The sequence below is a fragment of the Pelodiscus sinensis genome, chromosome 6 (genome assembly GCF_052426305.1).
Source record: "Pelodiscus sinensis isolate ZL-2025 chromosome 6, ASM5242630v1, whole genome shotgun sequence".
Taxonomy (NCBI): domain Eukaryota; kingdom Metazoa; phylum Chordata; order Testudines; family Trionychidae; genus Pelodiscus; species Pelodiscus sinensis.
In genome coordinates this window covers 95,892,026-95,918,431 of record NC_143057.1, presented here as the reverse complement: position 1 = coordinate 95,918,431, position 26,406 = coordinate 95,892,026, and the positions used below count along the sequence as shown (strand labels likewise).

At 42.1% G+C, this 26,406-nt stretch overlaps 1 protein-coding gene across 2 annotated transcripts in view; it reads left to right on the top strand.

Moving 5' to 3' along the window:
- The window catches only part of RAB3C (RAB3C, member RAS oncogene family), a 209,187-nt gene that overhangs the window by 80,102 nt on the left and 102,679 nt on the right, over window positions 1-26,406 (top strand). For both annotated transcript variants that reach the window (XM_075932411.2, XM_006112663.5), the window contains exon 3: window positions 16,153-16,271. In XM_075932411.2, the coding sequence (XP_075788526.2) occupies window positions 16,153-16,271 (119 nt within the window). The remainder of the gene's footprint in view (window positions 1-16,152; window positions 16,272-26,406) is intronic.

Here is a 26,406-nt window from a genome sequence, read left to right as displayed (position 1 = left end):
AAGTCTCTAAACCCAGGCCAATCTCGCCCAAGAATAATCAGGTATGCCAAAGTGTTGGCCACCCCCACCACCATTTCCTCAGTTCTCCCATTTATGGTAAGGAGTACTCGGGCACATGGGTACCCTTTTACATCTCCATGGACACATTGGAGGCGCAATTCCCCCTCCATCTTCACCAGGGGAATAATGAGGTCCTTGCGGACCAGAGTCTGTCCACACCCTGAATCTAAGAATGCAATCTCTTCCTGGTGGCCCAGCCTCACTGGAGCTGTTAGCTTGGGTGAGCCTGGGCAGCGGGCACGTAGTTCGGCTGTACACACCTGGCCAAAACTGCAGTCCATAACGGGACAATCTCTCTGCAGATGTTCCATGTGGCCATATACGAAACAAGGCCCCAATTCAAGTTGGGCAAGCTGACCTGGTTCCTCCAATGTCTGGGTCCGTTGTCCTCCAATGCCTTCTGGCTTGGGGCTATCAGTTCTCCCCCGCTCACGACTGCATGGGGGACGATAAGCCCCTTGGAATGGAGCTTCCAGGCCTGAACTCTGTGGTGACAGACCTGGCTTAATGGTGGCCCTCGGCAGTTGTCTGGAGCTTGCCGATTAGTCAAGGTGTCCATCGGTGGCGGTCCAGAGTTCACCGGTCTAGACATCACAACCAGGGTCCGGGCACTCTCAGCTGCCAAAAAATCCTCCATGAGAGTGATTGCAGCATTGAGAGTCCCTGGGCGATGTCGGAGGACCGAGGTGTGACCTCGAGGGGGCAGAACCTGGACAAATTGTTTCACGGCTATCTGTTCCACAATTTCATCCAGGGAACTCCGCTCTGGACACAACCACTGCCAGCACAATTCTTAATTTCATGCGCCACTGTTCCGGGCCAAGCCCTGGGGGGGGGAACTCACAATTCGAAGCCAGCGCCGAAAGGTCTCTGGCGTAATGTCCAGGGCATCTAGAATTGTAGCTTTTACTGGCCTGTAATCTTTAGCTTCCTCAATAGGGAGCCCACAGTAGGCCATCTGAGCTGGTCTGGATAGTTAGGGGGCTAAAAGCATCACCCATTGTTCCCTGGGCGAGCCCGTCACCGTCGCCACATGCTCAAAGGTCTCTAAAAACACCTCAGGGTCCTCGTCAGCTCCCATTTTGGCAAGGTGAACTGGGGCAGTGGGGTCTGCGGGATCCCCAGTGGCTCCTGAGGGTTGCCCGTCTGTCCGGCCCCAGAGGGAAGTCAACTGCTGAAATCTCTGCATTTGTAGCTCCCGGTGTTAAGTGGCTATTTGCTGCAGCAGCTCCTGTTGCTGCTCGTGCTGGATGCTCATCTGCCGGACCTATTGCTCATGCTGTTTCTGCTGGTTCTCAGCTAGATACTGAAATTTTTTTTCCAGATCCATGGCTTCTCTCTCTTTCTGGGTTTTTTTTCTCCAAAGGACAATCACAAGGCCCCTTTCATCAGGAGTTGGGGTCTTATGCCCACATTCTTCACCAAATATAGCCTGTTGGGGTGTCCCCCTCGGGGTCAGTGGGTGGCCACTCTAATCCACTACATCGGGCTACTCAACATGGCAAACCACAGTTTTGTGCAAGGGTCATTGAAGACTTTCTTGAACAGTGTTGGGTATGTGTCTTGAGAGAAAAATATGCCTCATGAGCATCAAAAATCAACAACATTCTCTCTCGTGATGGTCAAAGAGAAAGGAATTGTGTGCTGCCTTGCTCTAGCTATTTAAAATACTCAGCATCAACAAACTGGCAGAAGTCTTTCCCTTCTTCAGCAAAGTATTTATTAACTTTCACATCAAAGGACTCCAAAACAACTGGAAGACAGTCAGCTGCTGTTTGCAGCAGTTACGGACAATGTAAAGCAATGGCATTGTTGGAAAATACAAGGACAAGACAATGAATGTGCTTGAAGTCACCCTGACTGAGACTGTTGTCAAGTACAGTTGTGTAAGGGAGCCTAGACAGAGCTAAGGAAAGGAGAGAGAGCGAGCTTCTTTCTCTTTAAGACTTCAGGCCACATGGCTATTTAAATAACTGGCAACAGAAACAAGCTTTCATCTTTAAATTGAAAGCAGGGAGTTGACTGGATATTTGAACTTTCAAAAATATTTTCTAAGGCCAGTGTTCTGGTGAAGAACACTTAATTATTTTGTTAATTCTTCAAGTGTTTGTAACAATAATTGGTATTTGATATGAACATTCCTAGACTTTGCAAAAGCGGCAAGGAGTCCTGTGGCACCTTATAGACTAGCCGAAGTGTTGGAGCATAATCTTTCGTGGGCAAAGACCCACTTCGTCACATGCATGAGCATCTGACGAAGTGGGTCTTTGCCCACGAAAGCTTATGCTCCAACACTTCAGTTAGTCTATAAGGTACCACAGGACTCCTTGCCTCTTTTGCAGATTCAGACTAATACGGCTACCCCTCTGATACTTGATTCCTAGACTTTGTTCCACATGGGAGAAACTTAGTTGGGGTTTAAAAATAGAGGTTTTTGTACAGAGGTGGGAATAACTTGTTATCTGTTTTAAGTCATAAACCAAGCAAAGCGGTACATGTACCAGTTTACACTTTTTTCTTAAACTTAGCATCTTTATCAAATCTTCTTTGTTCTTAACCAAATCTCACTTTCTTTTATCACTTGAGATGAGTTATGTTACAGTTTTGTGCCTGTGGCTGATGAGATCTTAGCTGTTGAGAAAAGACTTTTTTTTTTGTGCTTAAGCCAGTTTGTTAAAATACAGATAAAATCTGAATATGAAATTATAAGTATAGTATGTGTTTCCCATAAGCCATCAGTACATGAAATAGAGCAATTTAAAAAATTTCTAAAGCCTAGTATAACCCTTAAAATAATGGCCTAGCAGATTCCTAAGGATTTATATATTTTTTATGAAGTTTAAAGAACTGAAAGGAGAATATCGGCTAATATAATCTGTAAGTGGTAATAAAAATGTGCAATTTGTGTCTCCTAGCCTAGTCATTTATTAAAAATAACAGTAGGTTAGCAATAACCCATCTAATACACGCTATCTAAAGTTTCATTAGTATGTGATTATTAGTGCATCTGTCTTGAAGGCTTCCTTTTCACTGAAGGCTTCTATCCAGACTTTCCTGATACTTACAGCTGGTTCATAATTCAGGAGTCTATTTGCTCACTGATTTTTAGCAGCTGGACATAACTACGCTCTTCTGGCCTTCTTGCAGCTGACTTCTGAAAAATGGCAGATTGACCATTATTTTTTAGAGCAACTGTTGTACTTTTCAGCATAGGTCTGATTACATTAAAGACTCTTTGAGAGCCTGATCCCACTGAAGTCAATGGAAACATTGGAACTAGTTCCACTGCCTTGAATGGGGGTTGGATCATTTTTTGAATTAGGCTTTTGAGACATGATCTACTTGCAAATGAGCTCATGGTCACACCTGAAACCATCTGTAGATGTTATTTCTGTAATGGTTTCTGGGAATGGTCCTCATGCCCCCTTACTCTCCTTCATAGGCCACCTTCTTCATTTTTTAATTGTCACTTTTAATACAGGTGAAATTATCTGCTTAAAATCATACACACCCAGTCAGAAGCAGAGCCAGAAATAGAATCCAGGTGTCATGCCCTCTTCACTTTTGTTACAGGAAAGGGGAAGGGTGTATTACAAATAAAGTTAGACTTAAATGGAATTATCTTAACCACTCAGTCCTAGTATCCCAAACAAGTCTATAACTGTACGTTTATTGTTTTTCAAAATGAAGGGATTGTGTAACTGGCTGCAACTTCTGATTTGCCTAATGACTGCATAGTAATTTTTCATTAATCCATGTAATATAATGCAAAGCCATTCAGTCTAGTAGACTACTACCATACAACTCTTCATTAGCATGGGAGTCTTAATTTCTCATCATATTATCAGCCTCCGAAATATGACATGTTAATCGAAAAAGAAATTAATATTAGTGGGGGAATCTGATGTCAAGAAGCAGGAGAGGAAGAGGCATTGAAAAGAATGAGGTAAAGTTGGATGTCAAAGTAAGGAAAGATTCAGAAAACTTAGTCCTATATTACGAGGATATAAATAAGGAGTACTGGAGAAAAATAGTTAAAGATTTATAGCTAATCACAAGTGAGAGGACAGGATATTTCAACCTTTATAATACCATGAGGTTGTTCTGTCATTTTATTTGGTATTATGACCTTGACTTTCAGTCTGGTTTGATACTTTAGACCAATGTGTTTCTGTTATCTTACAAACAGGAAGCAGCTTCAAGTTCTCATCTAATTAACTGGCCTGTCAGCAGACCTCCATCCTTGTGTTCGTATTTTTCATGGCATAAGCAGCCAAATCTGTCAAATGAAAGGCAGAAGACTTTGAGGGGAAGGTGAGAAGTCAGTCAAAGAAGTGAAAGGTTTAGCACAACTGTAAAGCAAATAAAGGTCTGACATAGAGCAAGAACACATCTATTTTTAGGTTATAAATTGCTCTGTGGACAGAACAGCCAGTCTTTGAAATTCCATTAGATTGCAAATACTCTTAGAGGTCATCAGAGCCAAGTGCAAGAAACTGCATAGTTTAAAGTCTGGTTCCACTAACTAGACTAACAGGAATCATTCTGCCTCTTATTTTTCTAATAGGATCATAGAAATGTAGGTCTGAAAAGAATCTAAGGTCATCAAGTCCATCCCCCTGTGTTGAGGCAGGCCCAAGAAAACTTAGACTATCTCTGACAGGAGTTTATCTAATCTATTATTAAAAATCTGCAGTAATGGGAATTCCACAGTCTCCCTTGGAAGCCTGTTCCTGAGCTTAACTACTCTTGTAGGTCATGTCTACATGTACAGAGCTGGAGCAGCTCAGCTGTACTTGTACAGCTGCACCTGTCATGCATCTGGTGAAGACACACTATGCTGACAGGAGAGAGCTCCCATGTCAGCAAAAAGAAACACCCCACCCAAACAAACAAACACGCACACACATACACAAACCCCACCAAAAACCCATCTCCATGAATACTGTTGAAGGGAGAAGCTTTTCTTGCCAATGTAGTGCTACGCACAGTGGTGCTTCGGTTGCTCAGAGAAGCGGAAAAGTCACACCCCTCAGCAAGATAAATTTTGCTGACATATACAGTACTACAAGCCTAGCCATAGTTAGAAAAATTCCAGAGATCTAATCTAAATCTCTCTTGCTGCAGATAAAACTCATTACTACTTGATCTACCATCTGTGAAAACAGAAAAATTGATCACTGTCCTCTTTATATCACCCTTTAACACACTCAAAGACTATTATCAGGTTTCCCCCTCAGTCATCTTTTATTGGGACTAAATGAGGCTGATTTTTTTTAGCCTTTCCTCATGAGTCAGGGTTTCTAAATCTGTTTAATTGTTGTTGTTCTCCTCTGGTTCTCTCCAATTTATCCATATCTTTCCTAAAGTGTGGCACCCAGAAATAGACACAGTACTCCAGCTGTGAGTCCTCACTAGTGCTGAGCAGAATGGGACAATTGCCTCTCATACTATTACATACTATAACGTATCCTAGAATATTAGCCTTTTTATTGCAGTTGGATCGTGTTGTTGGCTCGTATTCAGTTTGTAATCCATTATATCTCCCTGGTCCGTTTAAGCAGTACTTTCACCTAGCCAGTAATTGCCCATTTTGTAAGTGTGCATTAGATTTTTTTTATTTGTATGTAAAGTTCTTTTCACTTGTTTTTATGAAATTTCATCTTATTGATTTCAGACTAATTATCTAATTTGTCAAGGTCATTTTGACTTCCAAAACTGTTCTCTAAAGTACTAGCAACCCTTCCAAGCTTGCTATAATTTGTTTATTTTATAAGTATTCTCTTCACTCCATTATCAGGGTCATTAAAGAACTGTCCATACTGCATGCACGATTGACTCTAACAGGGCCCTGCTAGATACACCCTCTCAGTTTGACAACAAAGAATTGATCATTACTATTTTGAGTACGGTCTTGCAAGCAGTTGTGCACCACCTTGATGGTAATTTAATCTGGACCACATTTCCCTATTTGCTTATGAGACGGTTATATGGGACTTTGTCAAAAGCCTTACTAGCATCAAGATATGTCCGGTCAGCTGCTTTCCCCATATCCCCAGGCTAGTGGTTCTCAACCTTTTTTATACCACAGACTGGCAAACCAATTCACAAACTTTTGATGGACTGGCAACATTTTATTTGCATATGTATTATGCAAATAATGACTCTTCAAATAAAATGTTACCTGTCTGTAATGGATCAGAGTTTGCAGTTATCTACAACACTAAAAAAAAAATCAAATAAAAAAAATCACAGAATTCCCCTCTGGCTGCTGGGTGGGACAGCTCCTCCCCCAGGGCTGACTGGTGCTTGCAGAGGAAGCGGTGAAGGGAGGGGCACCCACAGGGGCAGGGGGCATGTGGGGCATCCTATTTAGCAACTTTAGAAATGTTGTCAGGGGCATAGAAGCTGTTGCCCCAGGGTGCTACCACCAGTCACCTCTGCCCTCTCTCCTCTTGCCCCATTGGGTGGGGGAGCTGCCATTGTATCTCCCCGTCTTTTTCTGTACAACCCCTGCCCTGTGTCTCTCCCTTTGTCAGCCAGGCTGCTCTTGCTCCCAGAGTCTCTTGCCAGCCTCCTCTTCCTGCATCCCCCCTTTCCTTCCCTGTGACCCCCCCTCAGAGTTTCCCTCCATTGCACCCCTCTGCCCCATAAGTCTCCCCTGAATCTCCCCAACCTCCCTTCAGAGCCTCCCACATCCTCCTCCTGCTGCTGCCTCACACATCCCTGTTCCTCCCCACCCCTCTTATCTGCCCTCACCCCTTTTCAGAACTGTCCTGACATGCCCCCCACCCTCAGGGCTGGCTCCCTTCACTCTGCACACGCTGGGAGCTGGCAGCAGCTTGCCTGGGCCTGGGCAGAGATCACAGCCAGCTCCACCGGGAGCAGTCCAGGGCCAAACCCCTCCCCCTTCAGCCCTGGGGCACCATTCCCAGGGACGAGCGGGAGAGTCTCTCCTACCTGCCCCCCACTCTGGGCTGGGTCGGGCAGAGGCTGGCCAGTCTGAGTGTGCTGCCTTGGAGTGGCTCCTGGGGAGCAGTGGGACCAGCTCAGAGATTCCCAGATAGAGATTCCCAGACCTGATAGAGATTCCCTGATAGAGATTCCCCCTTCTGGCTGCAGCCTGGGCTTTGGGGGGGCCCAGCAGCACCCTCATCCCTCTGCCAGGGCTCAGGGATTAAACCCAGAACCTGCCCCAGGTTACGTCTACACTACAAGGTTTTTGAGCAAAAACCGGCGGAGCGTCCACACCTCAAGCACATTTTTGCGCAAGAAAATCGACAGAACAGAAGTCTTTTGCCGGTAGAGTTATTCCTCTCCCCACGAGGAATAACTCCTTTTTGCACTACAGCTCTTGCGCCAAAAGGCAAGTGTGAATGCTCCAGAGGGTTTTTTGCACAAAAAACCCCTATGGGAAAAAACACAGGTGCCCTGATGGCCATTCTACGAATGGCCATCAGGGCTTTCTTGTGCAAGAGCATCCATGCAGTGTGGACACACTCTTGTGCAAAAGCACATCGCTTTTGTGATGTACTTTGAGGTCTGGACGCACTTTTGCACAAGAACTCTTCTGCAAAAGGCTTCTTATGCAAAAACCCTACAGTGTAGACTAAGCCCCAGAGTCCCTGCTCCCTGCTGCGGGGCCGAGTTCAGTGATGGCTTTCTCCTTGCCTGCAGTTGACGGTGGGTTCTAGCGCTATACCACTGCACTTCAACTCCCTCTCAGAGTCCCTGTCTACTGCTGCTTGGTCCGAGCGCAACAGCCGCCCCTACGCTCAGACAGTGTGCAGCAACCCAGCAGCCAGTTGTTTGCAGCCCGGCACCGGTCTGCTGACTGGTGGGAACCATTGCCCTAGGCCAGTAACCAGTCACAGAGGAAAATTAGATTGGTTTGGCATGAATAGTTCTTGGTAAATCCATGATGATGATTATTTATAACTCTGTTATTCTTTAGCTGTTTATAAATGATTGTTTAATTGCTCTCTCCAGTATCTTTCCAGGTACCTATATTAGACTGACTGGTGTACTATTCCCTGGGTACTCTGTTTCCCTTTTTAATGGCAAGTGCTTTCCCTTTTCCAGTCCTCTCAGACATCGCTCATCCTCCCTAAGTTCTCAAAGGTAATTGCTAATGATTCTGAAATTGCTTCAGCTAGTTCATTAAGTACTCTAGGACAAATTTCATCTGGCTGTACCGAACTGAATACATCTAAGTTATCTGAATATTCCTTAGCCTGTTCCTTTCCTATGTTGGCCTGTATTCCTTCCCCCTTGTTGCTAATATTGTGTAAAGTCACCACCACTTTAATGAAGACTGAAGCAAAATAAGGCATTAAAACCTCAGCCTTCTTGATGTTATCAATTATTAGTTCTCCTTCTCCACTAAGTAAAAAATCTGCACCTTCCTTCCTCTTTCTCATGCTTCTAATGTATGTAAATAACTTACCCTTCATGCCTGTGGTGCCCCTGCCTAGATGTAACTCATTTTGTATTTTTGCCTGTCTGATTTTTGTCCCTGCATGTTTGCTCAGGGGAGTCGACAGCCATACTGAGCCCTTGGGCAAGGTGTGCGGAGGGCGGCTCCACACTCCCAGAATGGGTAGGACTGAGTTGAAGGCACATGGCCAGAGGCAGCCAGTCCTCAGTGTCATCTGGACTGCATCTGAATGCCATCTGTCCCCCTGCCCATGTTGCCTGGAGCGCACCACCGGGCACCCTGCCTCCCCAGGCAGCTCTAAAAGCTGTGCAGAGAGCCATGGTAGCACTCAGGTGGAGATTTAAAGGGCTCCAGGCTCAAGCTTCAGTTATTTGGGCCTTGAGGCTGACAATGCTGTGTAGAATTTTTTCTACCCTGCTTGATGTTCCTGGGTTTCCAAATGCCATCCAAGAGCACTTCTGTATTTTTTCCTCTTCGACCTCCTTTTTCTTCCTTTGCATTTAACCATCCATATCATCCTCCCCCTTTTTCCTTACATGGGGTGAGTAATGAAATGTTTTAGCTTTTATTTCTCATGCATCTGGTCTGAATCTAAAAGCAAGTTATTTGCAGAGGGTGGGTACTCATAATCTGTAAAAAATCAAAATCTCATATTGGAGATTTTTTGCTGTGTTACAGGGTTTTTAATATCTTTTTTAGTTTTAATATATTTTCATTACCTATGCTAGTCTTTGTTGTTTTCAAAAGCAGTAACATTGCAATATGATTCTTGATTGCATTGTATTTGTTAAACATCTGTGAGGATTTTCACTATAAAATTTAATTTTCATAGGTTTGTAGCTTATTGAAAATTATGTTGCATGCTGAAATGTGGTATTTTAGAGGGAAGTATTTTGAAGGGAGATTATTGTTATAGCCAACTTGAAGAAAATGTCAATGGTTATTTCACGGTCTTTTCAGTGAGGTACCCTCAGCACTGGAATTTTGTCTCCTCTTTGGTTAAAAAGAGCCTTTGTTGGAGCTCAAGTCTCAATGCAAGACTACTCTATTTGGCCAGGTTTTCACAAGAGGATAGCTGAAAAGGTTGAGTGAGTTGAGGGGAAATTGCTAACCCAAAGTAGATGGGTAGATGAGGAAGGTCAACTAACCTAAAAAATGGGAACTAAAATACTTCCTTTTGCCTAGACATGGGAACAGGTGATTTGTTATACTTGTGTGTTTCCACTGCCCCTCTTCTCAGCCCACATGCATCAACATATGTACATACACAAATCATGAGCTCTTAATGGGAAGGGTGGATACACTGTCTACCTGGTACTTGGCTAAAAGAACCTCTAAAATATGCAAACATATACAACAGCATCAAGCCTGTTTGGATTACTGATTGCATATGTTTTGGTCCATATTTGAGAGGGGATTCACTTTTTGGGGTGGAGGGTAATCTAAAAGAATTAACACATTTGCCCTCCTTTGTGTCAAAAATCCCATTGATCTTGATTTGGTCTGTCAGCAGAGGTTCTGCCAGTTAAGGTGCAATGCACAGGAGCTGGGTGATTACTTGACTCCCTGCTTTCGTAGGCTCAGAGTTTGCAGATTTAAAATGGCTTAAATATATTCCCAGTACAACAGATAAAGTATGGTTGGACCAGTAAGCCAGTCAGACTAAAGCCAATGGGGTGGTTACATAAGTGTGAGAGTAGAATTTGGAAATGTGAGTTTTGCATTGACAACATCTTTGGTCAGTTCGCAGTTACGATCTTTTGTTTAAATATTTTTGAAGTGCCCTTTTTATTAGTTTTCACTATATTGAACTTTTGACTTAGCGCTCACTCAGTCATTCATTCCCTGCTGTTGTTCTTTAATGAACTTCATTGTCAGATGTGGTAAGATACAACAGACATTACTTTTATAGCCTATCACAAGAGAACTGTAATGGCCCCATAGAAGATCTATACATCTAGTTTCTCTGCTCTCCCAGGAAGATGAATTGCCATGGTAACACTGGCATGGAATAATAGGTCAAGTTTTATAATTTTTTCCCCTCTGGCTTATTTTATTAGATTTTTGCTTAGACATCGACACCAGTAGAAAATGCAGACTTCTGCATTTCAGAGTTTAAAAAAAAAAGAGAAAAAGATGAACATCTGAACAATGCAGTGCATGAAGGAAAAAGACAAAGTAACAGCAGTGAGTAGCCATGTTTGAATTGAAGGATTGTCTTCTGGTACAGATGCACATTAGTACCTTAGGATAAAAAATGGGACTGTTTTTTGTTTTTTTTTTTTAGATATGGATGTGATGAAATATGGAAATAAATACCCTTTACTCAGTATTAAATGCAAAGCATAATAAAAACAAGGGCTGGAAAGGCTTATTGTGTTGCTGGATTAACTGTTCCAAATAAATTAAATCATAGCAAACTGTACTAAAGTATAACATTTTACATTAAAATACTGTATTTCATGCTTCAAATATCCCATTTGTCGTTGATTATATTGAGTATTTTAACAAGCACACAACTGTACCTTTCTTCTATATACTCATAAAGAGCCTAAATTTTAGGCAGAGTACAAATGAGTAATTTCTGAATGTGTTGGACCCACAGTAACACAAATTGTGGTATGTTTAAGTATTCTATTTGAATGACAAATTCTTTGTAACCTCTCTCTATCTCTGTAAATGTCATAACCATTCCATATGACCATTTTTTTTGGTAACATATCTGACTGGTTTTCATATTGATATATTTGTTGATTGTATTAGTGATGGGGCTGGCCTATTGCTAAGGTTGCCTACCGCTTTCTGTTATAAGACCCTATTTTCACTTGTGCTTAACCTTGCTAGACTTAAACCATGTGGGCTAAAATTCCGTTTTCCATGCCTGATGTCTATCTTAAGCTGAATATTTTTGAAAACTTCACCAAAAACAGTTCAGCCATTTCCTAGAATGAGGTTAAGGAAACATTCAGTATTTTGTCCAAGTTTAAAAAAAAAAAAAAAGTACGTCCATTGCATTGTGACACTGTAGTGTCATAGCATTTTCAAACAGAGGCTTGACACTTTGGAAGTGGAGGTGGTGGGTGGGGGGTAGGGTCACCATGATTTGAGGGATACCTCTTCTGTCCTTGGGAAATTCCACTCAGATTATGACCCTCTGAGAATTGCAGTTTGCACCTGCTCACCAGAGTTTCGTTAGAGGCTGGCAGCATCATTTTCTGAAGATTCTGTCTGCAATGAGCTTGCTCCATCTTGCAGCATTTTGTATTGGCTGGAATGCACATGCATCATCCCACACAGAGAATGAACATTTTGCTTTCTGGGCTGAACAAGAGCATTTGCTCCTCTTGGCAATGTAGGCCACTGCGACACCAGAACAGAGAAGAAGGAAATTGTCACGCTGTTATGCTGTCAGTTCTGCTTGGGATGGGCCCTGCAGACAACAGTCTCATTCACTAGTCACCCCTGATTCATTCCCTGAGCGATGTCCATCATGAGCACTGAATGGATCCTGTGGAAAACAATAGAAAGTGATTATGGAATTAATAGCACAGCTCATAATGCATATGCATCCCCCATATGTATAAAGGTTGCATTGCCAACCTTAATTCTGGCGTTTTCTAACTTTTGAGTGCTTGACTTTACAACTTTAGTGTACTCTTAATAAAGGGGTTATTTAATTAACTTTAATGTATATTCCACTCTTAATTAAATGTCAAGATTTAGACAAACTCTTAAAAGTAAGCTAATACAGAATTAAGAGTCCTGACTGAACCTTAATTCTGCCTCCTCACATGTAGTCCTTTAAAATGTGACCTCTTTCTAAGATCATAAATTATTTGGCATGTAAGAAAGCATATAATGTACCATTATGTAAACTGGAAATTAATTTTCAACTTAACATGCAGTACAATTATGGCAGTAATAATTGGCTTGATTTTTATATTTCAAGGAACTATATGAAACAAATTAAGTATGAAGCAGATTTTCAGTAGTTTTAAAAGTGTATAAAGGTCAAATATAAATCTTCCTGTTTTGCAGGATTTACATAATGGCTAAAGTTAATAGCATATTCAAAAAATTCTCCAGTGTAAATAGTGTATGTAAAAATACTGTACATTGCTGATTTGGAAATGAGCAATGACGTTCTTCTAGTTTTAAATGAGTTATTTGTTTAAATTATCTTGATTGCAGAATAATCAGGTGGAAGAATGCTGTAACATGAGGTACTTAACAGTACCAGTTATCATCTACTATCGATTTGAAAATCCCCTTTGGAGTGGGAGTCAATTGTGCTGGGCTCTTGTATTTTCTAAAGATCTCATAAGCCAGGTGCATTTCTCAATATGTTCCTGTTACAGTTATGCCTTCATATTTCTTATTTATCTCCTCACCCAGACAAGAAAGCCAAGGTATCCCTCAATATTAGAGAAAGGACTATCACCTTATTTCCTTCGTGTTTAAAAAGTTTCCTTATATTTCTTTCAAAAGAAAAGCTTTAATTTTGCCATAGTTTTATTGGCTTAATTCTCTTTATTACTATTACAGTAAAAGTCTATCCTGCATAAGTTTTACACTATTACTGTCCAGAATAGGTATGGAATCCAGTTACTTTGACAGTGACTGACTACCTGTCTGTAAATCTGAAATTTGTGTGTGGGAAATATTTTAGTTTGACAAACAGAAGTAAATATTATTTTGTTGAAGACAAATCACACAAATACCTGTATACAAACATACGGTAAAAAATTCTAATAAGACATCAAGACAGTAAGCTCTATATCAAAGATTTTGATAACTTCATAGACAGTATTTTAGGGACCTTCTGTATATAGGCCTAAGCTTTCTCAGCTTTGTCAAACTTGAAATATGCATAAAAGAAAAAGCTGGAAACAAAGGGACTAAAGTTTTCAGATAATTAATTTTATATAAAGATGGGCCTCAGTTGCTGATCTGGATTTAGAAGCTTTCCCAGGTTTAAGGTAGAGGATGCTGTCTTGGACATAGATTTTTTGTTCAGTCATTTATGGACAAAGTTCATGAAGATCAGCACTGGGTCAATGTTTGGGGGTTGTCAGATCTTAGTCTTTGGCATGAACCCATTTCTGGTTTTACATGGAAGTGTTTAGAAAAGCAGTCTTTCTAAAATGAGTTTTCAACATATGATATAGATGGGTATCCATAAATAAGCCTGATTTTTCTAGTTTTCAGATGCCTATAATGTGAAACTCTCAATAGTATTCTCATTTCTGTCGTCTTACAACACTTTAGTAAACCTTAATAGTTTCATTGGGCCCATTTGGGGATGGCACAGCATTGTGTTTCACTATGTGACTGACACATGAACACAAATATCAGTAGAACTATAAAATAGAACTCTATGAAACTCTGTGGCTTTTGTTTCGTTAAATCTTTTATTAAATTCAGTTCTCATGAGTTCCCAATCCCATGAGTTCATCTCTAAACTTTTAGAACTAACCCCAAACTAGAGGCATTGCAATTTTCACATTTAGACCTTGCCAGAGATGCTCCATGCTGGTGTGCTTCTCAGTCGGGTACTTTCCCTTTTGTAAACTACACCATGGGAACGTGTACACTGCCGAGTTATTTCAGAATAAGATATTCCAGAATTGTTATTCCAAAATAGCTTATTTTGAAATAGAACATCTATACTGCAGGGAAGTCTCAAAATTAGTCTGAGGCAGGCTTCCCTAATGTAGATGTGCTGTCTTGATTTATAGCCCCAGGAGGAATAACTTAGAATGGCCCTGGTGAAGTGCTATTTTGAAATAGCAGAAGTAGAGCGTCTACACATGACTTATTTTGAAATAGCTATTTCAGAATAGGCGTTATTTTTCATAGAATGAGGTTTACAGACGTCGGAATAAGCCATCCATTATTTTGAAATAACGGAATTGCTGTGTAGATGTTCGCATAGTTATTTCAGAATAACTGCCATTATTCCAAAATAACTTTGCTGTGTAGACACATCCTGTGGAAGCTATTGAAGACTGTGCTCTATGGGCAATGCTAGCCTATTATAGATAGGTTCTAATGCATGAAGCTAGCTGGTATATCTTGAACAATGAAGTCTCATGGGAAATTGTATTTCTACATTGAAGTCCTGATTTCCTCTCATGCTGGTGTAAATGAGGAGTAACTCTACTGAAGTTGTGGTTACTCTGGGGCTGTGCCTACATTGGCGCGATCTTGCGCCAAAGCGGCCACTTTTGTGCAAAAACATGTTGCCTGTCTACACTGGCGGGGAGTTCTTGCGCAAGAACACTGACGTTCTAATGTGTGAAATCAGTGCTTCTTGCGCAAGAACTATGATGCTCCTGCTCAGGAATAAGCCCTCTTGCGCAACTGTTCTTGAGCAAGAGGCCAGTGTAGACAGGCAACATGAATTTCTTGCTCAAGAAAGCCCGATGGCTAAAATGGCCATCGGAGCTTTCTTGCACAAGAGAGCATCTACACTGGCACAGATGCTCTTGCGCAAAGGCACATGCCAGTGTAGACGCTCTCTTGCGCAAATACTTTAACGCAAGAACTCGTTGCGCAAGATCATGCCAATGTAGACGTAGCCTGGGAGTACGTTTAGGATAAATAAAGGATGTTTCAAGCTCTCTCTTTGTATGCTTGTTTTCAATGCAAGACCATTATGAACACTAGCCTAGGTTTAATTTTAATCTGACCTGAATATCCTACTGTTCTGCCTAAGCAATTGCTTCTGTCACATTTTTTAAAATGATCTTCTAATAATTGCTTTATGAAATGGGGGGAAATCTAATTTCTTCTTTATCTGTAGGATCATTGATGTACATGTAGAAAAGTACACGCATTTAATATATTTTCTCTAATGAGGTGACACTTGCACCACAGGAACTATTTTAGAAAATATTCTTAATTAACACAATATTTGTCATTGTTTTATTTTTTTTTTTACTAGGGAGACAGCTGAAGGTGTCCTGTCCATATTTTAGCACAAATGATTTTTTGAACTATTAATATTTTGAGATGATATAATTACCTTCTAGCATTTGTTTAAAAAACAAACCATAACCTTCTTCAGTCAACGATGCACTAGCTGTATAAAATTCATACTGGACATTGTTTGATGGCATTTCACTGAAATATTCTATTTCTGCAAAATTTAAGAGATTTGGGGTCTTAAAAATACAAAAGTTTTATTTTGGAAGAGTGAATAATTATATTATTTCCTATAATATATTTTAATTTTTATTATTAGAATTTTTGTAAAAGAAGACCCATAAATCCTCAACCATGGAATATGGGCATTCCATATTAATATAAATGGCAGTTCCTGTCCCAAAGTGCTTACAGTGTAAACAGACAAAGGCTATGTCTGAATGGAAGAATTATTCTCCCACTTGTAAAATGGGGATAATGAGAGACAGATTTGAATTGAGTGGGAGAGCTAGAAATAGCAAAATCTGCTAAGTTGCAGTCTAGTTCCTTAACCACAGGACAGTCTTTCATCACTTTTTTAAAAAGAGAACAAATAGCTGCCCAGTGACACGAGTGGATTTTCAAAAGTGTGAAGATGAGTTTTACCAAGTTCACTTCTGAGTTTCAGAAAGATAGAAATCACTTAACAAGGAAACTTTTATATAAAAGAATTTTTGTTGTTGTTTTAGGACACGGCAGGTCAGGAGAGATATAGGACAATTACCACAGCATATTACCGGGGCGCAATGGGCTTCATTTTAATGTATGACATCACGAATGAAGAATCCTTCAATGCTGTGCAAGATTGGTAAGTAAAACTTGGCACTAGAACTGAGGTGAGATACAGACTACTTGATCACCACTTACCTTCTTCTCCTTGAGGTTATAATGTGAACCATTATAGGAAACAATTCTCCAAGCCTAGACAGGTCAAATACTGATTTACATCTTGTCAATTTGATTTTGAGGGTTTTTCAAGTCACATTGCAGAAACTGACCATGAATAATTTGAGAGGTGGGAGAGAAGAAGTTGTCATTATTATTTAAGTTCTGTTATTACTTGTCATTGTCCTTTGCCTAAAACATGTCTCTTAGTTGTGTGTTTTGAGAACATAAATACAACTTTTAGGATCTGCTGCTTATAATTTAAGAATACGGTTTACTTAGGGATAATTTTAGCTAAAGACATAGACAGGCAATGGGCAATAAATAAAAATTCATGGCCTGTGACATGTCTATGACTTGTACAATGAATTTTACTGATTAAAACTTAGCTGTGGGGGGGCCACTGATCTGGGAGCTTCCTTTGAAGCCACAGCTGGGGATGGGGTGTATGGTGAGTATGTGGGAAGTAGTGGTGTGTGTGTGGAGGGGTAGAGGGTCCTGCAGCACTCCCCATTTCCCACCCAGCATCTTAGTTGCTGACCCCATTGTCAAGGTCCATGTTGTTGACCCTACGGTCTTGTCCAGCTGCTGGCCCCAGGGTCCCACTTCTGGCTTGAGTTCCTGCTCGGCCATCATCCCTGCACCTTGAGGCTGCACCACTGGCCCTAGGAATCTGCCCGACCACCAGCTACCAGTCTCTTGTGGAGTAGCGGCCACAAGCTCCTAGCTGCCAACGTCATGCCCATGGCTCCCCAGCCTCTGCCACCTTACCCCTATCTACATCCCCCTTTCCTAGAGCTATAGCCCTCTCCCAGCAAGAGGTTACAGAATCATAGAGCTGGAAGAGACCTCAGGAGGTCATCAAGTCCAGCCCCCTGGCCAAGGCAGGACCAATCCCAACTAAATCAACCCAGCCAGGGCTTTGTCAAGCTGAGACTTAAATACCTCTAGGGATGGAGATTCCACCACCTCCCTAGATAACCCATTCTAGTGCTTCACTACCCTCCGAGTGAAATAGTTTTCCCTAATGTTCAACCTAGACCTTTCCCACTGTAACTTGAGACCATTGCTCTTTGTTCTGCCATCCATCACTACTGTGAACAGCCTCTCTCCATCCTCTTTGGAACCTCCCTTCAGGAAGTTGAAGGTTGCTATCAAATCCCCCCTCATTCTTCTCTTCTGCAGACTAAGCAAACCCAAATCCTTCAGTCTCTCCTCATAGGTCATGTGCTCCAGCCCCCTATTCATTTTGGTCACTCTCCACTGGACCCTCTCCAATACTTCCACATCCTTTCTATAGTGGGGGGCCCAGAACTGGACACAATATTCTAGATGTGGCCTCACCAGAGCCGAATAAAGGGGAATAATCACTTCTCTGGATCTGCTGGCAATGCTCCTCCTAATGCACCCCAATATGCCATTAGCCTTCTTGGCTACAAGGGCACACTGTTGACTCATATCCAACTTCTCATCCACTGTAATCCCCAAGTCCTTTTCTGCAGAACTGCTACTTAGCCATTTGGTCCCCAGCCTGTAACAATGCTTGGGATTCTTCCGTCCCAAGTGCAGGACTCTACACTTGTCCTTGTCGAACTTCATCAGATTTCTTTTGGCCCAATCCTCTAATTTATTCAGGTCACTCTGGACCCTATCCCTGCCCTCCAGGGTATCTACCTCTCCCCCTAGCTTAGGGTCATCTGCGAACATGCTGAGGGTGCAATCCATCCCCTCATTCAGGTCATTAATAAAGATGTTGAACAAAACCGGTCCAAGAACAGATCCTTGGGGAACTCCGCTAGAAACCGACTGCCAACCTGACATCTAGCCATTGATCGCTACCCATTGGGCCCAACAGTCTAGCCAGCTTTCTATCCATTTTATAGTCCATTTATCCAATCCATAATCCCTTAACTTGCTGGCAAGAATATTGTAGGAGACCGTATCAAAAGCTTTGCTAAAGTCAAGGTATATCACATCCACTGACTTTTCCATATCCACAGAGCCAGTTACCTCATCATAGAAGCTAATCAGATTGGTCAGGCACAACTTGCCCTTTGTGAATCCATGTTGACTATTCCTGATCACTTTCCCCTCTTCCAAGTGCTTCAAAATGGATTCCTTGAGGATCCCCTCCATGGACTGAGGTAAGGCTGATCAGTCTGTATTTCCCTGGATTGTCCTTCTTCCCTTTCTTAAAGATGGGCACTACATTTGCCTTTTTCCAATCATCCGGGATCTCTCCCGATCTCCATGAGTTTTCAAAGATAACAGCCAAAGGCTCCGCTATGACACTTGCCAACTCCCTCAGTACCCTCGGATGCATTAAATCCAGGCCTATAGATTTGTATATGTCTAGCTTTTCTAAATAGTTACTAACTTGTTCTTTCCCCACCAAGGGCTGTCCACCTCCTTCCCATGCTGTATTGCCAAGTGCATTTGTCTGGGAGCTGGCCTTGGCCGTGAAAACAGAGGCAAAGAGAACTTTTCCCACATCATCTGTCACTAGGTTACTTCCCTCATCCAATAATGGCCCCACACCCTCTCTAATCACCCTCTTATTGCTACCATGCCTGTAGAAACCTTTCTTGTTATCCTTCACATCCCTTGCTACCTGCAATTCCAGATGAGCTTTCGCCTTCCTGATAACTCCCCTGCATTCTCGAGCAATATATTTATACTCCTCCCTAGTCATCTGTCCAAGTTTCCACTTCTTGTAAGCTTCCTTTTTGTGTTTAAGCTCACCAAGGATGTCCCCGGTAAGCCAATCTGGTCACCTAACGTATTTGCTTTTCTTGCTGTGCATCGGGATGGTTTCTTCCTGTGCCTTCAATAAGGCTTCTTTAAAATACTGCCAGCTCTCCTGGACTCCTTTCCCCTTCATGTAAGTATCCCAGGGAATCCTGCCCATCAGTTCTCTGAGGGAGTCAAAGTCTGCTCTTCTGAAGTCCAGGGTGTGTATTTTGCTATTCTCCTTTCTTCCTTTGGTCAGGATCCTGAAATCTACCGTCTCATGATCACTGCTTCCCAGGTTGTCACCCACCTCTACTTCCCTTACTAGTTCCTCCTCCCTGTTTGTGAGCAGCAGGTCAAGCTGCGCATGGTGCCTGATCGGTTCCTTCAGCACTTGTACCAAGAAGTTATCCCCAACATTCTCCAAAAACTTTCTGGGTTGTCTGTGTACTGCTGTATTGGTCTCCCAACAGATGTCAGGGTGATTAAAGGTAGAGGGCGTGGTGAGGGACATGGATGGTGATGAGAGGGGTGCAGCTCAGCATCCCCACTCCAAAAACTGTTCCAGCACAACCGCTAAGGCGGGGGGGTGGGGAGAGGAACTAGCTGCCAACCAGTGGCTGCTAACAGCCACCCCTGGGACCACTGACAGGGGACTCTGAGCTGTGACTGCTCCTTGTGCCCACAGGACTGCTGTACAAACGGTATCCATAACCAGCCACTTTGGACACTGCTAATGGGGGTGCCAGGGACAGCCGCCCAGTGCTGCCTGAACAGCGGTCAGTATGGCTAGCTGCAGGGCTGATCCAACAGTGCCCGTGTAGCTGCCCCTGGGCTGTCCCAGCAGCTGTTTGCAGGGGTCAGCCACACTGGCCTCTTCAGAAGTCATGGGGGTCTGTGACCTCCATGACAGACATTGAGCCCTATATATAATTCATCACAATCACTATGTTTTTTGTGGGTTTGATTAATATTTTAAGACTTGCACTTTTGCTTTCCATAGTTTTATTTATAGAATTAAGTTAAATCCTGTTAGTCAGTACGCTTGTTGGTAAGAGCAGCACTGGGACATTCCAAATAGGTTGGAAAGCGCTTCTATTTCATCTGCACCACTGATTTTATTTGTGAAAATTCTCAACACTAGCTTTGTATGGGCTGGCTCAGAAGGTCGTGTACAGGCAGGAGGGGCCACACTTCTGCATTTACACAGGGCCTCAGTAACCTGCACACCTGGCCTCAAGGGCTAGTGCCACTCCCCCAGCTCACCTGTGTACTGCATTGAGAGGTGAATTTCACCTCGCTCTATCAACATAAGGTTTCTACCTGTATCTTATAGTAGATCACTGCCAAATGTGTAAAACTAGACCTGCTCTCCATCCTGGATGATGGTGTCTGTTTGGGACTTTGATCTCCAACAGTAGTCCATAAATTTCTGGTTTCCTGGGTGCAAATACTAAGCAAACACTTTTGTGGTTTTAATGTAGGAAGTGGGTACAAACAGTACATATTTTTAATAAAAGATTATCTTTTTCATGCTAGAGGTTGCAAGGACTATGTGAGGTTGCCCAGCAAGCAGCTAAGAATCCAAATTAAGGAATTTCTTAGATAAATCTGATCCAGAAGGGAATCTATTGTGGTTCTTATGCAAATATATGGCTGCTTCCAATATTGCACTAAGTTACACAACTAGTATCTGTCACCCACGGTTTATTCTCTCCCTCTTAATCTTCTGCCATGGAAGACAATTATGTATGCAATAGAGTGAGAGGTTATTGTTTAATGTGTCTGCTTGCTATGTGTTTATATTAGAGAAGTCAAGGTCAAAGAAAGTCTAGAACTTGCAGCAGAAAGCAGTGTATGATTTGTGAGAGTCTGGTCTCAGAATGTGGCATCCACTCCCCCAAGCTACCTTTGTCAGAAAGTTCTAAAGTGCCTGAAAAGTGGAGTTGTCAGCCACAGTCTTTATCCCAGAGCTTTCGTCTGTATTTTTAGAGGTGCTTGGGGTAGGCCAGTGATCTATTACAATAACTATGGAAAATGGATCATGTTGTTACAACATTGAATATCATAAACAAATGCAAAGAGAACAGACAGAAAAAGTTGGATTATTCTAAACCAGAAATGCCACTTCGATATAATCCAAAAACTGTTGAAATTATGGCTGGTAAAAACAGAAGGTGTGGAACCTGAAGTCAATAGAGCAGAACTGGTCTGAAGCATATTAGGCTTAACTGGCAACAAAATAATGAGCAAAGTAAAGTAGTATGTCTATTTTTCCCCACTTGGAGTTCCTTTAAAAAGTTACTTTGAAAAAGAATATAATCAATTCTGTTCAGATTAATTCAGATCAGCTCTCTTTCTAATGTCTCATCCCATTGTGTCCCCCCTATTGCCTGCACTGTGGCTTGCCTCAACTCATCTAAAGACCTTTCTACTTGAGAGGAAGGTCAGCAGCCCTTAATCTTGTTCAGAGAACTTTGTGTTTACCTGAGACTCATGAAAGAGTCATCACATTATTATAATAACCAGTCCTCAACCCTTGAGTGGGGTTATTCAACTGCCAGCACTGGAAGGGCACATACAATCTTCATTGTCTTCTCTTCCCTTCTTGTGTTATATCCTTCCCACCTCCAACTTTCTTTCCTTCCATCCTATCTCTCACTCTCTTGATTTTGATCAAATCCTGAAGTTAACTATGCTTTAGTCATCCACTCCTGCTTTGTCTAAGGGCTTACCCACACTGTCGCTTAAGTGAATGTAAGTTATCTTGTTCAGCAATGTGGAAACCACCATCTCTTTGAGTGACAAGTTACATTAACTTAAAGCAGTGTCTGCACCAGGGGTTTTCAAACTCTGGGTCGCAGCTTTTAAGGGCAAGCGGCTAGCTGGCTGAGAGACGCTTTGTTTACCTCCACCTCCACAAGTAAGGGTGATCGTAATTCCTGTTGGCGGTGGATTGCCGTTCCTGGCCAGTGGAAGCTGTGGCAAGTGGTATGGACTGGGACACCACTTCCGGTAGCTCCCATTGGCTGGAAATGGTGATTTGTGGCCAACAGGAGCTGCAGTTGCCTATACCTGAGGAGGCGCAGGTAAACAAAGCATCTCAAGGCCAACTGGTGTCTTGTCCTTACACGTCGTGACCTAGAGTTTGAAAACCACTGGTCTACTCTATGATCTGATGTCAGGAGCCACTCTCCCACCAACACAGCTTCTGCCTCTCCTTGAGGTACAGTAATTATGTTGACAGCAGAGCGCTTTTCCGTCAATGAATGTGTCTTTACCAGAAGAGCTACATCACCGATAAGAAGAAAAGATCCAATTAGATGACATCCCTGACCAGACTGTAAACCAGGATCCAAACAGTAGGTGTCATGGTGAACTTGCTAGCCTAAAGCAACCACTTATAACTAATTAGCATTCCAATGTTCCAAAAACATCAACAAAAAGACGTATTTCACCCATTTGTTCTATCCTTTCTCTCTCCTCCACTTCTTATTTGCCTGTCCATTTAAGAAAAGGCTAAGTAAGTGGCCTCTATACATAAAAAAAAAATTAACCTTTTCCTTTTCATCAAAGAAAGGTTATTCTGAAAAATTAGATTAATATTTTACCTCCTAAGGGAGAAAGGCTTTAAAGATTATGACTAGGTTTGTTTTGTATGTTTCAGTATAAATGCCTGTTTTGATTTCTTGTTCTTTCTTTTTTAAACCATGAACTTTTCATTTGAATGAATGCTTTTGGATGTTTCCAAGGCCTCTGTTGAAGAGAATCTGGCACCTAGCTCTCATTATAAACTCTTTCACTGTTTAGCATTAAACACCTGTAACTCTTTAGGCCTTTGAGATCAACATCCATGCAACAGACACTCCACAGTGTTCTGTGCTTAAGTGTTCTTAAAGGCTGAGGGTTTTGGCTCTATGTGTACTGCACTACTGTAGTTCAGATGGGAAGTGAGAGAGGAATGTTGGACAATGGCCTGGCCTCAGTTAATCAAGATGGAATGGAGTCTCTTAGCCAATCAGAAATGGTAGAAATATTCAGACACAGATGCTGGTAGGTGAGAGCGTAGCCTCAGCAAGAAATCTAGGATTGCTTCTAAACTGTGGATTGAATTGACCAATTGTGAGTATGTATTTTCAGCCAAAGGAAGCTCACTGTGACTGTAAAGTCCTTCGCACCCCTTCCTCTACTAATCGACATAACTTCTCTTTTGCTCAGATTCAGCCTTAACCATCTGTCCTTCATCCATGAGCTGATTCTCAGCCAAGCACTGAGCCATCTTGATGGTAGTGGTATAATTGTATTTGGTGAGGGATAGGTAGTGCTGGGTGTTATCTGCAAACGGTGAATCATTTTACACTCTGCGACTTTCTGTAAATGTTATTCTACAGACTCTTAAGGAATCTATCATTTTAAATTGTCTGTGAAGTGCTATGCACAAGTATGATGTTGTGAAAGTAACAGAATGTAATATTATCAATTACTCAGACCTTGTTTTACCTTTAGACCACATCCCTCATGCTTTCTCATAGCTCTGCCTCCTTCTGTTTCCATATGGCCTTGCATGTCAAGATGGGAAGCCTGGCCTTATGGTTAAGACTGAAAGTCAGGGGATTTGGGTCCTATTCCTAGGTCTGCAACCACTTCCTGTTGACCTTGAACTAGTTACTTTGTAGTATATGTGCAGGTAGTTGAAGGTCCAACTCCCTTTCTGAAGCTGTAATTTTGCAGACATAAAATTTATGTCTGTTTTTGTGCCTACAGAAAAATTGCAGTTAATAACTGGAATGGTCACATTTATAACAAGCAGACTTATACCTGCAGAAAGGTACAAGTTCAGGTACAATAAGACTTGTACCTGTCTACTCAGCTAATTATATGATCTCTTATTTTTCTGTGGTTTGGTTTTATCACATGTTACATGACTATATGGTGTCTGCTTTTCTCTTGGGGTGATTTGAAGCTTAAATCATTAATATGTGTAAAGTAGTTTGAGGTCCCCAGACAGAAGGGGTACCTCTCTAACTCAAAGAAGCTAGCAGAGAATACTTATCTGAGTTCCCCAAATAGAAAGCTATTTATACACAGAGTAAATGCACAGAGTTAATTATTTATACGTTTCCCTGCCTGAATGTTTTCCCACCCTCTGGTGTTTGGCACACTGCCACTTCTAAGTTAGCAATATCCAAGCATTCAATTGAAAGGGAATATAAAGAACCACAGAATGAAAAAAAGATGCAGAGTTTAAGGTGTTTGTGGAATACAGTGTTTTTCATTGTTTCCTAGCCAGTCTCTCTCCAGACTGTTGGTAGCTACCATAGACAGTGGGCATGTGGGATGAGCATGACTCGGAGCTTGGAGGGGCTGATCTATGACTGGGATGGCAGACTGCCAAAGCTTCTCCCTTGTCAGGGGGTGGAATGGGCTTATTTGTCTTTTTTTAAATTTTTTTTTTTGTCTTTTATGAGCATGGTTGCTGCCCCTGATCTCAGCTTGATTGCTTCCATTTCACAGCTGATAATTATTGCTGATTAGCCAAGGTCCCGCACTGGTAGTGCAGGTTGCACCTCCCAAAACCAGGACTCTTTTGTCTGGCAGCATCTGTGGTCACCAAGACCCTGGATGTTGCTGAATGAGAGAGTCCTGGGGCAGGAGGGCCAGCAGCTGAGATCCCCACACAGGACAAGGCTGGTGGTAGTGGGGTCAGGGCCTCAGCAGCTCAGCAGCAATAGTGGGGCTGTGGTAAATGGGGTAGGGGCAGCCCAGCTACCCAGCTGGGGCTGGAGCAGTCTGTGCATGCCAGCCCCGCAGTGGAGCTGGGGCCACAACAGCCTGATTGGGGCTGCAAGCCGTCCCAACAGTGGGAATAGAACCATGGCACTCGGGCTGGCAGGCAGTAAGGCAGGCTGCAGCAGCACAGCATCTGGGACTTCATGGGGAGGGGCTTCATGCTGAGGGGACTGGTGGCAGGGGACCTTTCCTGGTCCGGTAAATTCCTTTATCCAGGACTGCTCAGGTCCTGAGGGTGCTGGACCAGGGAGGTCCAGCCTGTACTGACAAAACTACAGCCTGCTCCTATAAGTCAGGATAGTCAATGCTGTAGTAACTAAGTGCAGAAAGCTAAACAAAGAAGTTTGAAAGGCTTTTTGAGCCTATAAATTGCTTTCCAGTCAGACGGATGGGCGTCAGAGGTGGTACTGCCACTTCGTCTCTGTACAAGTACTACAGCCCCTTCACGGTCCTTGCTCAAACACCAATGCCATGGACTTCACTGATTTTAATTAGAAAAGTCAATATACTGAGGACCGTGTATATGTCTGAGTTCTTCAGCATTTGATCAAGGAGTTCAATGTAAAATTTGGACCTAGATGATGCTCTTTTATGAGCACTCTGTTCAAAGGCTGATGTAGTCCCATAAAATGATATTTTTTCTCGTGCCTGAAAAATCTATTTGATTTTTTCCCCTTATAACAACAGATCAACAGCCATACCCCAAAAGACACAATCCCTAAGACAGAGATTTGTATTTTTTTATAGATGGAATCCTCTTCAAGACTTATCTAAAATTTTATGTGCACAAACCTTGTAATCTAATACCTTACGACACACGGAATATATTTGGACTATGAATTTAGCTAGAAATCGCATAAGAAATGTAAAATTCGACTGGATCACAAGCACACCAATAATAAATGTATTTGCCCTTTGATTCAAAAAAGAACTGATAAGTTCATGGAGGATAGGTGCATCAATGACTATTAGCCAAGATGGGTAGGGATGGACTCCCTAGTTTCTTTTTGCAGTAATTGGGACTGAGCAACAGGGACGGATCACTTGATTACTTGTTCTGTTCATTCTCTCTAGTATTGGCGACAGTCAAAAGACAGGATATTAGTCTAGATGGACCTTTGGTCTGACCCAGTATGGCCATTCCTATGTACCCTTCTTTCCTAAACTGAAATCTGACAGAGGTGCATGGAAACTGAGAATATCAGAAGTTTTACATAACTAGAATCTGTTCAGACAGCCAGAAAGTTTGGTAGACGTTTGAGAGGATGGTTAGGTCAATTCTTGTTTTATTCAAAGAGTTCCGCACACTTCTAATTCTTAAGAAAAGCTTTGACAATTTTTTTTTTGTTTTTAATTATGTAGTTAGTACTTTATTTTTTTAAAGAGACATGGGAGGATATGTAAGAGGATCTGGAGATGCACAAATACAATGGATGACATTAAAAATTCAACAAATGAGAACAGCTACAAAACCATAATATAAAAGCTACTACCTTTATTTCATATATCATGTGGTACTGAAGCTGTTGGTAAATGTC